This window comes from Ziziphus jujuba, chromosome 7 (assembly GCF_031755915.1).
Source record: "Ziziphus jujuba cultivar Dongzao chromosome 7, ASM3175591v1".
Taxonomy (NCBI): domain Eukaryota; kingdom Viridiplantae; phylum Streptophyta; class Magnoliopsida; order Rosales; family Rhamnaceae; genus Ziziphus; species Ziziphus jujuba.
In genome coordinates, this window is record NC_083385.1 from 405,693 (window position 1) to 420,153 (window position 14,461).

Below are 14,461 nucleotides of genomic sequence, written 5' to 3' on the forward strand. Positions count from 1 at the left end.
ATTAAATCTCAAGAAGGCATGGTAATATTCGAAGATCCAAAGCCCGTCTTATGCATCTAAGTTATGAAGGCAGAAATGGACCCGACAAGCTATTTTGGTGCATCTAAGGGTTCCAGGCAGCAAGGGATTACTTTGTTAATTTGTGAACATGATTAAACTCACCAAGGGACCATGGAATTATGTCAAGGTATAACCGAAGCTATTCAAATGAGGCATTTGCATATGGGGTTCAATTTGGCAAAAAATGCATGGTTTTGGCGTTGACTTTGACCTTTCTTGTGAATCAAGCAAGTTTTCCTTATTCCAATCAAGGGAAACGTATAAGAACCTGTATTAATCCTATTTGGCATCCTATATGGCATATTGGAGCTAATTTGGAGTATAAAGTAGTTGGTGATTAGTCAAAGACAGCTTATTTAACAAACTAGTCAACTAGTTTCCTAATTTGAAACTTTGACTTTTGTTTTAGGAAATAGTCTTTATTTTGGTTTTTTATTTATTTATTTGCTGGACAAATTACTTTAGGAAAGTTAGAATTTTATTATTTTGGTTGTAAATTAATTAATTCCTAATTCAAAATAAAGGAACTAATTAATCCAATTTAGATTAGGAAAGTAAAGGAAATTCGGCCACATCATGTTTCCTGAACCTATGGCCGGTTTTCTTAATGTGATTTAGGGTTTTTGTTTTGTAAACCTTAGCTTATTTAAGAGCTTATTTTTCAATGAGAAAGCAGTTTAGATTATTATTCAAAAATTATTTGTGAGAAGAATTCTCTTTGTTTTCTTTGAACACCTAAAACACTTAATAGAGATCAAGTGTTTTAGTTTGACTTATCAATAGGACATCCATCACTTATTGTGGCGTCTTCATCATATACCAAGGTTTCTAATCACAAGTTCATTAGTGGTCAAGACGAACATTAGAATCTGAAATTAATTTCGATCCGGACTAGTATAATATGGGTTTAGGAGCGAGTCGACCTAGGTTCGTATCAACCAATCATACATACATACATATTCATTATTGCTGCATCAGCTAGGCAACCTCAACATATGATTAAGTTAACATAAAAGGCTATGATAATATGCATATCATGGTATCTTATGTTATTTTTAAACAAAGATTATACATATGGTGAATAAAAGTATACTAAAATAATATCTTTTTTACTAAAATATCAATTATATACATATGTACGTTGTTCGGCAACTATAAATTATACATCTTTGTTATTAAAAAAAAAAAAAATCTATCTTTCTTAACAAAAAACCAACTAAAAAAAGTACGGCAGATATATTTTATTTTTTGATAATTTTTTTTTTGTTTTTTTGTTTTCATATCTAAAATTAGATATAATACTTTTTGAGGTGACGTTACATGATAAAATAATTTAATTACTTTGTATAAGTTTTCGAGATGGTTGCATCGATAAATTAGCTAATGAAATATGGTGCGCAGATTAATTAAATTGAAAAATTATGTTAAAATTAGTACCAGAGGAGCAATGGAGTGCATGCTTGTAAGGTGTAGTGAGTAGTGCCCAATTGATTATGTTAAAATTATGGCATGCCAGAAGAGCAATGGAGTGCATGCATGTGAGGTGTGGTGATTAGTATCCAAGAAAATATGTTAGAATTTTTCTTCCGTCTCACAGTGTCCTTTTCATTATTTATAATAATTTCTCTTTCCTACATATTTCAAATTTATAATTTTTAAATTATAAATATAAATAATTTATCAATTGATTTAACATTTTATACTTTTTTAAATAAAAAATATAGATATTATGAATAAAAATATATTAAAATAATATCATTTTTAATGAAATATCAATTTCATACACATATACCGCGATCCAGAAACTAAAAATTATGCACTTCTATTATTCAAAATAAAAAATAATTATCTATACATCTTTGTTAAGTAAGCAAAAACATGCAGAAGATATATTTTATTTTTTGATTTTTTTTTTGTTTTCATATCTAAATTTAGATATAGTACTTTTTCAATTGACGATAGCATGTTTAAATTAATTTAACTACTTTGTTTAAGTTTTTGAGATAGTCGCGTCAACAAATTAGCTAATAAAATATGATACTAAGATTAATTAAATAAAAAAAAAATTATGTTCGCTCTAGTTGCAAGAGCATTGCAAACTCTCTAGTACATTCTTTTATTCTTATATGGAGCAACTTAATTTCCAATTGGTATGTGATGTCACGGTACATGACATCCGCAATGTGGAAGAAAAATTTAATATACGTTGCATTAAATTATGGAGTGCCAGAGGAGCAGTAAAGTGCATACTTGTGAGGTGTCCAAGAAAATATTATAATTTTCTTCCTTCTTACATTGTGTTTCTTTTAATTATTTAAAAAAAATTTCACTAATTTAAATTTATAATTTTTAAGTTATAAATGTAAGTAGTTTATCAACTGAAAATATCTCATATAAACTTTTATACTGTTTTTAAACCAAAAAAAAAAAAAAAACATGCTATAAATAAATATATACTAAAATAATATATTTCTTACTAAAGTATCAATTATATATGTACATATCTTTGTTCAGCCACTACAAATTATACATCTTTGTTATTCAACAAAAAACAAAATTATCTATAAAAAAATAAAATGATAAGCTGTTTATAAAATTTAAAAGAAAAATCGAAAAATTATTTTAAAGAAGTGATTATATTTATTGCATGTATTTTTATATGGTTTTGTTAAATTTAAAATATGTGGTTTTTATTTTTATTTTTCCTTACGGTCAATTAATATTGTATATTACAATTTTTTATTGTATTTTATTATTTTTTTTTAAATTTGCCTTCAAGGGTCCACCCTTGGTTACATGCATAAGAAAATTGGTTCTCAAAATATTTGCAGACCATAGAATAACACAATTTAATAATATTTCAATTGAAAGTTGCCATATCATAAACTGTAATGGCACCATACTTACATAGATACATATTAATTATGATTGCATTAGCTAGGCAGCCTCAACATACAATAACATAAAGGGCCATGATAATATGCATATCATGGCATTATTCCACATACAATAGATGCATGCATGCTTGCTTATTACTTATATATATATATCTAACTAGTGCTAGCTGGCAACCTAGTTGTTGCTTTTGAACTGTGGTGAGAGTACTGCTCGAATTGAAGAAGGTAACTAACTATGTGTATTATTTTGTGTATTTAAGTTTTACAGAATGGATAGAATTTATAAAGGTGTGGTTTTGAGCAAAAAAGGAAGCTAATTAACATCTTCCTATGTTAGACAAAATTCAAAAATATTAAAAGAGGTAAACTAATGTCTTAAAGGCATTTTTTATTAATGGAAATCTTGCAAGTCTTGCCATATGAAAAATCTCTTGACTTAGAAAGTGAACGTTGCTTTTTTGATGATTGAGCAATCATAGTCGTGGATGACGTTGATGCAATGGATATGTTTGTGTTTGACTTCTCTTCTTCTTTATCATGCCCCCTAAAGTTTGGAAAAGGTGCTATATGAACTCCAAGCTTATTCCTCAATAGTTGAAACACTGCTCCCGGAAGTGGCTTCATTTGTATATTTGTAACTTGTAAATGTGAAAGGATACAGCGACCGATGAGCTATCCAACTTTTACTGTTGGTTGGGTTGCTTCTTGGAGACCAGGAGAAGCAATTCGCGCTAAGAAAGATGTTGTAGCCACTCGTGCTTTGTCTTGTGGTTGGACAGCTTGTCTAGTTCACATCGCAGTATCTTGTCAAGTTAAAGGAACTTTGACCTGATCTGTTTGAAATCAAGCTTGCTTAGCTTCAACTTCTCATTGAGAAAGGCCTCAATGTCTTCCTTTGTGAAGTCAACATTGGCACTCTCTGTAACTTCAGTACTGCTAGCATTGGCAGCAGCTGGAACATCTTGCCGACTATTGATCACAGAAAATGGCTGCCTCCTAGGGCCAATCGCCATCTGTCCCACCGTTCTTGACATTCCAATCCTCCTCCGCTTGTCCAAGGGAGCATCATCATTTACATCCTTTTTCTACCTAAATATTTATTTAAAAAAAAAAAAACAAAAAAAAAGCAAAAATGTAAAATATACACTAAAATGAACACCACACCAAAATTATATATATATATTCACACAGTCACACACGCATATCCCAAGATTCATTTTCATATGAATATAGTTCAAGATTTACACCCATAATTTTCCATTATGCAGAAGCTATGTGAAATTTGCAACTTTGCTGGTAGCTTCAATGAATAAAGTATTCATTTGAATCTTTCCCTTTTGACTTTCCTTGATTTAATCTCCATTAAAACTGAGGGTAATGCCTCGTTTGGTGATTAACATATTACAAATTTACAATAGGTGGATAACCAACCAAAAATTCAAATCCATTTCTTACTCTATGTCTACCATTAATTGGAACTCAATCAAACAACATACTCAACGACCAAGGAAGAAGGTACTTTGGACCTAGAACATCTTTCTTAATCTTCTTAATTTATTTTCTTTTTCCCACGGTTTCTCACCAAATTAGCCCAGAAGATTAAAAAATAAAAATTCAAAAAATAAAAAAAATCGTGGCTTACAGTAGAGGGACTACGAGGAGGTCTATTCTGGTTACGGGAAGACATCATTCGGAGTCGAGGAAAATCAGTTGGGCCAAAACTGAATTTTTTTTTTTTTTTTAAAAGAAGCGTACGCCCCTCTATCGCATAATCATAGCTCGATCTGGGACGTCGATCTTGTGAACGGACAGTCGACAATGGAGGAAGATAAACAAAGGGAGATACAGATTTGAGTAACATTGAAGAGGAATTTGGAGGACATAGATAATCAGAAAGTTAGGGCTTGAGATTTTGACACAGAGAGACAGAGAGAGAGAGAGAGAGAGAGAGAGAGAGAGAGACGAAGGAAGAGTGCGGGAGAGTGAAATTTGAATTTGGATATGGCGGTATCACAATTTTGGCAGGTGCGGGCGACGAAGCAGACCATAAATGGTACAAGGACTGGGTTGGCGGCTGCCTGTTCCGAAAGAGGATTAAGGCAAAAATCATTTGAAGGGAAACAAAAATGTAGCGGCAAAGATGAAAATTTCCCACCCAGTTCAAATTGAAATTTTCATTTTAGCAAAGATGAATATATATATATATATATATATGTATATACATTTATATATTTATATATTTTTGTATTGGGCAAAAAAGATTAAAAAAAGTTTTTTTATTGGGCCAAAGGGATTATTAAAAAAAAAGAAAGTAATATTAAAAGAAAGAAATTGAATATTTATATGATAAATAATTTAATATAAAAATTTTATACAACAATTTCATCATTAATGTATAGAATATGGAAATTTTAATCCTTACTATATACTATGGATGTTACATAATATAATTAATTAATTTAAAATTAACCTAAAAAAATTTTTTTTGGAAACTTTGTAAAATTACTTTGTCATATATTATAACATGATTATGCATAAAATTTTTATGAACCTTCAAGGTTTTCTTATAAAATACTATATTTATATCTTCGTACTTTCAATTTAAGATCCTAAAACTTATTATATTATTTTAATTTCTATTATATATATATATAATTTCTATTACACTTGTGGACATCAGCCATTGTAAATGGGATGGGATAATTCCACTCGGCCGGTTGGTAGCTTCTTCACCAAGTTTCGGCTTTAGCTTGCTTTCATAAGTGGAATTGTTTTTCCAGCCACTTGAACTTGTCCTTCCACTGCTAGAAACTCCTCCAAACCGTGTGCTCACACCCCTCCTCTTGAATTGGTTCTCAAGCTTAATTGCTCCATGCAACATCTCCTCCAATTCCAAGTATTGTTGTAATTCAAGCTGGTTGGCAATGTCATGGTTCAAACCACCAAGAAATCTCGCCATTGTTGCCTCCCTATCCTCATTCATATTCAACCTCATCATTAACATCTCCATCTCTTTGTAATAATCCTCCACGGACCTACTTTCTTGAGACAAAGATTGAAGCCGTTGATGCAGCAACCTATGGTAATGGGATGGCACAAACCGTTTCCTCATGGCTCCTTTCATTTGATGCCATGTCGAGATTAAATCATCACTAACTCTCCTTCGGGTATTTTGCTCGTTGGTCCACCATTGGAGTGCATAATGTCCAAACTCCATTGCTGTCAACTTCACCTTCTTACCTTCCAAATAGTTGTGGCAGTAAAAAATCATCTCCATTTTTTCTTCCCACTCCAAATAAGCTTCGGGATCACTTTTACCCATAAAAGGTGGGATGTTAACCGTGATATTTCCCAAATCATCATCTGTATCTTCCCTCCTATATCTTCCATGGCCAGCTCTATCTTGGACAGCAAAAGTTTCGTCCATACCTTCCTCAAAGTCTCCATCGAGTGGCTCCTCATCAAATTCCTCTCTCGGTCTCTCGTGACCTCCTCGTCCTTGGCCTCATCCTCCATGGAATTCTTGCCTATTTCTTGTGTTCGGCATTCCTTGTGAAACTTCTAGCCTTCCCATCCTTTGATTCATGTGCTCAACTTGAGCACTCACCCGCTGTAATTGTTCCAAAACAGCTTTCAAATCCGTTTGCTCACCAATCCCGGTAGCTCGTGGATCACCATGAAATCCTACGGACTCCTCTTCATTAATTCTCAGTGGTGTGTATCCTCTTCTTATTCTAGAATCTGCCATGTTAGTAAAATAGTGCAAAAATAAAATAAATCCTCACAATATTCACTCCCCTACGTGTTTGACTCAAACAAGGTCTCGACACTCGTGTTTGCACACTAGTTTCGGCTTTTACCCTCTTTTAAGCTCACACACTCTTGCCTTTTTTTCGCTTAATGAATTATCTCAAAGTTCTAATTAAAACACCAACAAAATAGAAATTAGATCACTAGTATGTTTTAATTAAACTTATCAACAAAACAGTAAGCAAAAATAAACAAATACCGAACGGAATGAAAATACCTATTTTCGGTTTTTCTAGACAAAATAAAGCAAATTAATGAGAAAACTTTGGAATTTTGAAGAACCGGACCAGATGGTAATAGATTATGAGTTCAAGAATAAAATTCTAGAAAAAGAAATTCAAATATGAACAAGAATCAAAGAGAACAAAAATATAGAAAAGTGTTGGTTGTTGTTCTTGTAATTCAAGTTTTGTATCAAATCCTTTAACTAATTTTAATCCAATAATTTAAGCACCCAAAATTCCAAATATCCAGCAGCAAAAATAATTCTCCAGCAACTCCAAATATGTAACAAATATTCAACAATGCAGCAGTTCAAGGAAATTTCCAGCAAACACCAAATTCAACAAACTGATTTTTTTTTTTTTTTAATTCGGCTTTTTCTTCTTCTTCTTCCTTTTTTTTTTTTTTTATTCACTCACAGAACATAAACAACTGCAGTAGCAAGAATAATTACCAAAATTGCAATTCCAACTCCAAAACAAACACCAAACGCGTGACCTCCCAATAAACACAAATGTGCAGTTTTTTTTTTTTTTTTTAAATGTTGCCGCAAACTCTTTTTTTTTTATTTTTTTGAATAGATGAATGCAAATATTTAAGACTAAAACAGCAAAGAAAAATCAATAAAAACCAAAATTAACAAGAACAATGATGAAAAACAACCAACAAACTAGGAAACAAAAATACGATAAAACTAGGAAATCCTTATTCAACTAGGAATGAATTTTTTTTTTTTTTTTTAAGATGCAAAATGTGTATGGGATAGATAGTGAGGTTGTTTGGATGGTTGAGAAAAAGGAGATTGTAAAGGTGGGAAATCTAATTTTACAAATAACTAAGATAATATGTCTTGAGTGGTATTGGAAGGAATTGTTATGGCTGTACGGAGACTGTGGCTATGTAGTGTGTTGCTATAGAGAGGATTCTATTGTGGAACTAGAAGCTTGTGTTTGTGATGTGTCATGAGGAGATAGGATCATATTTGATATGGAAGAAGAAGTTTGTACCTAATATGAAACCGGTTATGATTGAGGGTTGCGTTAGAGAAGGAATCCTCTCATGAAGCTATGAGCTGCTTATTTTGGGTGTGTCATACGATTCATCAGCATTAAAAAAAGTGGTAAGCTGTAGAGGTTCCTGTGAAATAGAAGAAAAGCTAGTTTTGAAAGGAAATAAAGTTTCATCAAATACAATATGCCTTGAAACAAATACACGGTTTTTCTTTGGATCCAAGCATCTATAACCCTTTGTGAGATGGACTATATCCAATGAAAATACATGAATAAGTTTTCTTCATAAACTTATTGTTTCCTGGTTTTCTAAGATATGGATAACATCTGCAACCTAAAACTTTTAGACCCATATAATGTGGTATTGTTCCATATAATTTTTAATATAGGATGTCCATTTTTAAATATGAAGAAGGTAGTCTATTTATTAAATATATAATAGTTAAAAAAAATCCACCCAATACTTTTGTGGTATCTCTACATGAAACATCATAGTTAAACTGGTTTCAGCAAAATGACGATGCTTTCTTTCAGCAACACTATTCTGTTGTGGTGTTCTTGGACAAGAAATTTGATGAAGAATACCACAATGTTCTAGATGAGACATAAACATCTTTGATTGGAATTAACCACCACCATCACCTTGAAATATTTTAATTTTTTTGTCAAACTGATTTACAACCATCTTATGAAATTTTAGGAAGAAATCCAATTTCCTTTTCAAAGGATCTAGCCAGTGAATCTACTGTAATCATCAATGAAAATAACATAATATTGAAAACCTTGATTAGATAAGATGGGAGTAGGTCCCCAAAGATTCCAATGTATCTTCTTTAATGGAGCAGAAGAAAAATTATTGGAATTACCAAAAGGAAGTTTACATTGCTTGCCTAATTGACAACTTTCATGCATAGAAGAATTTTTTATCCAACTTGAAACAGAAATGTTTTTATTTTTATCTAAAATCTGCAAAAAATGAAAGTTTGGATGACCCAATCTTTGATGCTATATTTTAGATGAAATACCCCCGTCCTTTGTTGTTACCAATGCCTAATTGTAGCCATCATCATCATCCAGAGCATATAGTCCACCTTGTTAATGCCCCTTGGCTATTACTTGGTTGTTAAGATCCTTAATCAAAAAACAAGAAGAGGTGAATTCCACACTACAGGCACTGTCATCAGTCAATTTAATAACTGAAAAAAGATTCTTTGCCAATCTTAGAAATACCAAAACATTTTTTAAAGAGATGTTTTTTTGTCCAATTTTAAGTAGTATTTCCAGTATGGGAAATTGGCAAAGCTTTTCCATTACCAACATATATAACATTTGTTCCCTTAGAGTATCTTCAAGGGATTCTTTAAAAATAAAGAGCATCTTTTGTATAATAAAAAACATCTTTATGTTTAAAGAGTTACACTTTAAAATCTCCTCCAACAACACTCTTTATATCACATTCTTTATTTTTATTTTTTCAATAAACATTTATTATTATGTTTTTCTCCCTCATTTTTTTGGTTTTTTGTTAGAATTCCCTCTTAATTATTTTGTTATTTCCCTCCATTTACCTTCATAGGTCCGACCAAATCATTAAATATATTAACATAGTAGTCTTGAAATTTGGTAATCATTAAATAATGAAGAGTGTTTTTGGCTCTCCAAATTTGGAGAGCCAAACCCACTCTGTATTTTAAAAAGTTAAAATAAAGAGTGGGTTGGAGGCTGATTTTACATAATGGCTCTTCAAAATAAAGATATAAAGAGTCCCTTGGGGATGCTCGGATGCTTTTATATGGTTTGGAGTTTGATAAGGTACCTGTCTCATTAATCATGTGGGATGTGGCTCCAAAATCTGCAAAGAATGTGGGTTCTTCTTGAATTTTATTGGTAGCATTAGCTTCATTGATTCCATCGGCTCCATTTATTGGGTCATATCTATTCCAATAGTTAGGAGCATATGACAAGGTCTGACACATATTTGACATACAACTACTTCATTTTGAGGGGTTTTCAGGTTCTCAGTGATGTTTGAAGAAGGTCTAGTTGCTATGTTGAATGAGAGGGAACCTCCACAGCCCTGTGTTGAGTAATTAAAGCCTCCACAACTTTGCATGGAATAGCTTGCAGGATTGAAACCACATCCACACAAATTGAACTTGCCACCAATTCCTCTTCCTGCCTAATGATCTCTTTGGCCAACAAATGCATGTTCTTGATTTAAATCCTGTTTTTCTTTTGAAATTTTTCTTAGGACTTGTTCATGACTTTTTAAAGAGAGAACAAACTCTATAAGCATTGGATATGGAGGTTTTGATAGCATAGCAAACATGAAATCTTGATATTTATGGCCTAATCCTCTAGACAGATGAAACCATTTATCCAAGTCATTTACTGGCTTTGCAATTGCAGAGAGATTATCACAAATAGAATTGAAGGTTTTGAGATACTCGTCTAAGGTTTCCGATCCTTTCTTCAATCCCATGAGACGATCAGTCAGATAAATTTCCTTCTCCTTCGTAGCTAGCAACAGATGCTCTTCAGTGGCGTGCCAAAGACTGAAAGCTATATGCAAGCCAACATTGAAGTTGAGTATGTCAGCTGTCATTGTTCCAAGCAACCATGTTGTAAAAAGACCATCATTACTAATCCACAATTGATAATTTGGATTATGAACTCCGCTACTTGCTATGCTTCTGCTAGTTTCTATTTGAAGTTCTTCTAATGGATGTTCATCATCAGTTATACAATGCAGAATTCCTAAACTTTGAATTAAGGGAGGCATCTATGATCTTAACATAAAATAATTCAAAGAATCCAGTTTTCTAGATATTAAATTGGAACATTGGTTAAAGGATTGGCAGTCAGTCTTGGTTCAACTTTTGAAGCTACATTCAAGTTTAGCTTTGAAGTCTTTCCAAGCTCTGATACCATGATGAAAATAAATGAAATAAGCTTTATCATATTGATAAAAACTGTATTTTTAGCTTGTTACAAAGGTGACTCTCGTAGCATTATTTATACAGCATTATAGGGCATTATAGATACATGTTAGTTACAGGAAGATACAAAAAGGATTACTGATGACTGATGACTAGAACAACCTTTTCTCAAAGCTTTATCACCTGATAATGTTTATCCCTTACCATTTTTAATAACTTGAAGATACCTTTTATCTTATCTAAAACAAACTCTTGCTGTTCTTTGTTAGATGATGACATGGCTATATGGTAAGACATGCACATCTAGCTTATCAATTACTTCCCATGAATAATAGCTAGGGATGACAAAATTTCAACCCCTTACGTTTGTACAAAGTATACCATTAAATTAACATAAAAAGGTTACCATATATATGTATATCATGGCATTTTTCCACACACCATAGATGCATGCATGCATACATATTAATGATATATACATATATATACATGAGTAGTGGCAGGTGGCAACCAGCTAGTTGTTGGCATTTGCTTGCGTGAGTACTGCCTAAATTACAGAGAAATTTCCATCATTAATTGACACATGCACCAAGTATACACCATAGTTGCTAGTGCTTTTATCACTATTTGGAGGATTCTTCAGGTCATTTTGTATACTGTATACTGCTCAAATTGATGTGTTTTTTTCTTTCTTTTTTTTTTTTTTTTTGCAGGAAATAAAGCAGTGTATACCTGCATATCAATATCACACAAATATACAAAATGAAACAATTGCATTCCAATGACCTACATCTTACCTCTGTTAAATAAATAATTGTGGACTTAGCATAATCACTCATTTACAGGGCCTATTTATGCCATTAATGGGACTGATTTATTTTATTATTTGTAGTAGGGCCCTTGGTCACACACTCTCTATAAGACTCCAGTTGGTCCATTGGATTAGAGGACCAACTCTCTTTATAAGCCCATTGACTTACCCATATTTTTCCTATTATTATATTATTAAATTATTATTATTTTGTGTGTATTAAAATTAATGGGTAAGTCTGACTTGCAGAGATTATAGAAAGTCTAGGACAAGCAAACAGATATATGCCATACGATATTTTTTGAGATAAAGGTTTTCAGAGATCTGAGAGTGTTTGAGAGTAGTGTGTCCATAAGCACCACTTTACATTGTTTTCTATTTTGCAGGCTTAAAGATTTAATTTATCCATGGCTACGTTTGGAGGTTAGTAATTTATGCTTTAATGGAATTTATTATGTATATTTAGATCTGTAAAATCTAACAACCTCGCGATTTTGGTCTAAAACATATTCACTCTCCACTTTCCACATTTTTCTATCTCCACTTTCTCACTCCATAATTAATTTAATTATATATATAATACGATATTAGGGGTATTTTTATTAAATGGCTTGGTTCAACTTGTCCATTCAAGTATTCATACCAAAATCTTACCAAACAAAAGAATATATTTGATCCTCTATATCATTCTATCCTCAGTTCCATTGCATTCCATTCCACTTCTTTGTCTATTTTATTCTCCCATCCATTCTTACAACCAAACACCACCTAAATTCTTAAGCATCAAGAAAATTTGCACACGTGCAGTTTTTTCATTGTCTATCAAACTATGTACAATATATGGATTGAGAAAATTTGTGCTAGCTAGCTAGTGCAAGGTATATAGTTATAGGTCCTACCAGGAAGCACTTGTAGTCCTCCCTATTTTATTATTTTTTCAATATTATATTTATATTATAAAAAATATATATATATATATATACGGCCCCTTATGTCATGTACCTCTTTCATTTCAATATAACTCTATTTTTTTTTTATTTCTTAATGTTAGAATTTTGACTTATTTACCCTATATTTAATGAAATGTTTTTACTTATTCTTAAAGATAATAATTAAAAAAAAATCCAAATTAATGAATAAAAAATAATGCGATCAAACTCATAATTATCTTTTTTTTTTTAAGAAAAAATAGTTATATATTCAATGTTAATAAGCTAACTTTAGAAGTTGTCTTTGAGACAATCAAAGTTATTATATACAACTTTCTTTTTTTCTTTTTGATAAATTGAAGAGAAGAATTTTACATAAGTATTTTAAAAATTTAGCAATTTTATCCATATCCCCTCGCAATCATTACGCACATAACCATTATCACATTCTTCCTCATTATCACTTTCAACCACACTTGCCAACTGAAAGACAAATGGTTGTGAACCATCGTAGAATCTCTAAGAACATCTTATGCAATTAATTCATCGTCAACAAAAGCACCATGTTGTAGTGGAGTTAAAACTACAGACCATCTAGAATCAAGTTGATTCTCAAACATAAACTACTTGTTGAACTTGTGAAGCCATAATAAATGGGTCAGATTTATATCCAATTTTATTTAAGTAAATACATGTAAACCCATCTCATCAACTTTCACACCACTACTGTCAACCAAATTACACTTGAATACGAGAATTCAAAACACAGAGTAATTGACATCCCAGATTTCTCTTATTGCCCCATAGTATGTCATCTCAGATAAAATAAGGTTATTGTCATTAGCACTAGCAAAATGCTCACTTTTAGCAACTACCTTTACCCCACAATTCTAGGTGAGCCGCTTATTATCCCTATCAAAAGTGTTGAATCGAGCTCCTTTAATCTCATATCCTTCATGTTTCATTACCAACCATTGCGAACCATGTACATTCTATCTTAATGTTTCAGAAACTATATGATTTGGTTGACTTTGCATTTGTTCAATCTAGTAAATGGAAATACAATTATACATTATTTACTCACTAAACCTTAAGTTAAAACCTTGATATTAATAGTTTATTTTGAACATACCTTATCATGTAACCAATACATAAATGTACGTTTGTGTTCATCTTGAAACCATTTTGCTTTTTTTCCTCGATTTTTTTCTTAACATCAAGGCTTCCAAATGAATTCTGAAACAAATAAAAGTTTTCTTATTTAATAAATATATTCAAAATAATCCCTAATTTATACTTTAACATGGATATATGTATCTCATGTATGGTTCCACCTCCTGTACATTCGATAGTACACATATATGGACTTACTCCTAAAGTTGTTAATCAATTGATTGGGTCTTTCCACCCTTAACAAGGGCACCAACATCATCCTCATCATTTAGTTTTTGGTACCTACCAATGAGGTTTCCAATTACATCTAACCATCTTTGATATTCACTATAAAACTCAATCACTTCTTTACAAATATAGCTCTCGGCAATATAACTTTCTAGGCTAGTTTTGTTTTGAACATAACCTTTTAATACTTTCATATACCTCTCAAATGAGTACGTTCACCTGAAATGTATTGGTCCACAAAATCTAATCTCTCATACTAAATCAAAGTTAGATGAACCATTATATCGAAAAATGGTGGTGGGAAGAATTTCTCTAGCTGGCACAAAGCTGTACCAATATCATTTTGGTATGTCCAATTCAGCAAGAATGATGGACTTCTTGC

The 14,461-nt window shown here is 31.8% G+C and overlaps 1 protein-coding gene across 2 annotated transcripts; it reads right to left on the reverse strand.

Moving 5' to 3' along the window:
* Positions 1-3,011: 3,011 nt before the first annotated feature.
* LOC112492128 (kinesin-like protein KIN-14C) lies at positions 3,012-5,086 on the reverse strand. Of its 2 annotated transcripts, none has more exons than XR_007242635.2 (2): positions 4,600-5,086; positions 3,012-4,046 (listed from the first exon to the last, which is right to left on the reverse strand). XR_007242635.2 is itself a non-coding variant. In XM_048479642.2 (2 exons), exons 1-2 carry the CDS (start codon positions 4,816-4,818, stop codon positions 3,770-3,772), a joined length of 492 nt encoding a protein of 163 aa, XP_048335599.1. In that variant the 5' UTR covers positions 4,819-5,081; the 3' UTR covers positions 3,043-3,769. The 2 variants fall into 2 exon arrangements, 1 of the variants encoding a protein (XP_048335599.1); XM_048479642.2 differs by having other exon boundaries at positions 3,043-4,042; positions 4,600-5,081.
* Positions 5,087-14,461: the final 9,375 nt, after the last annotated feature.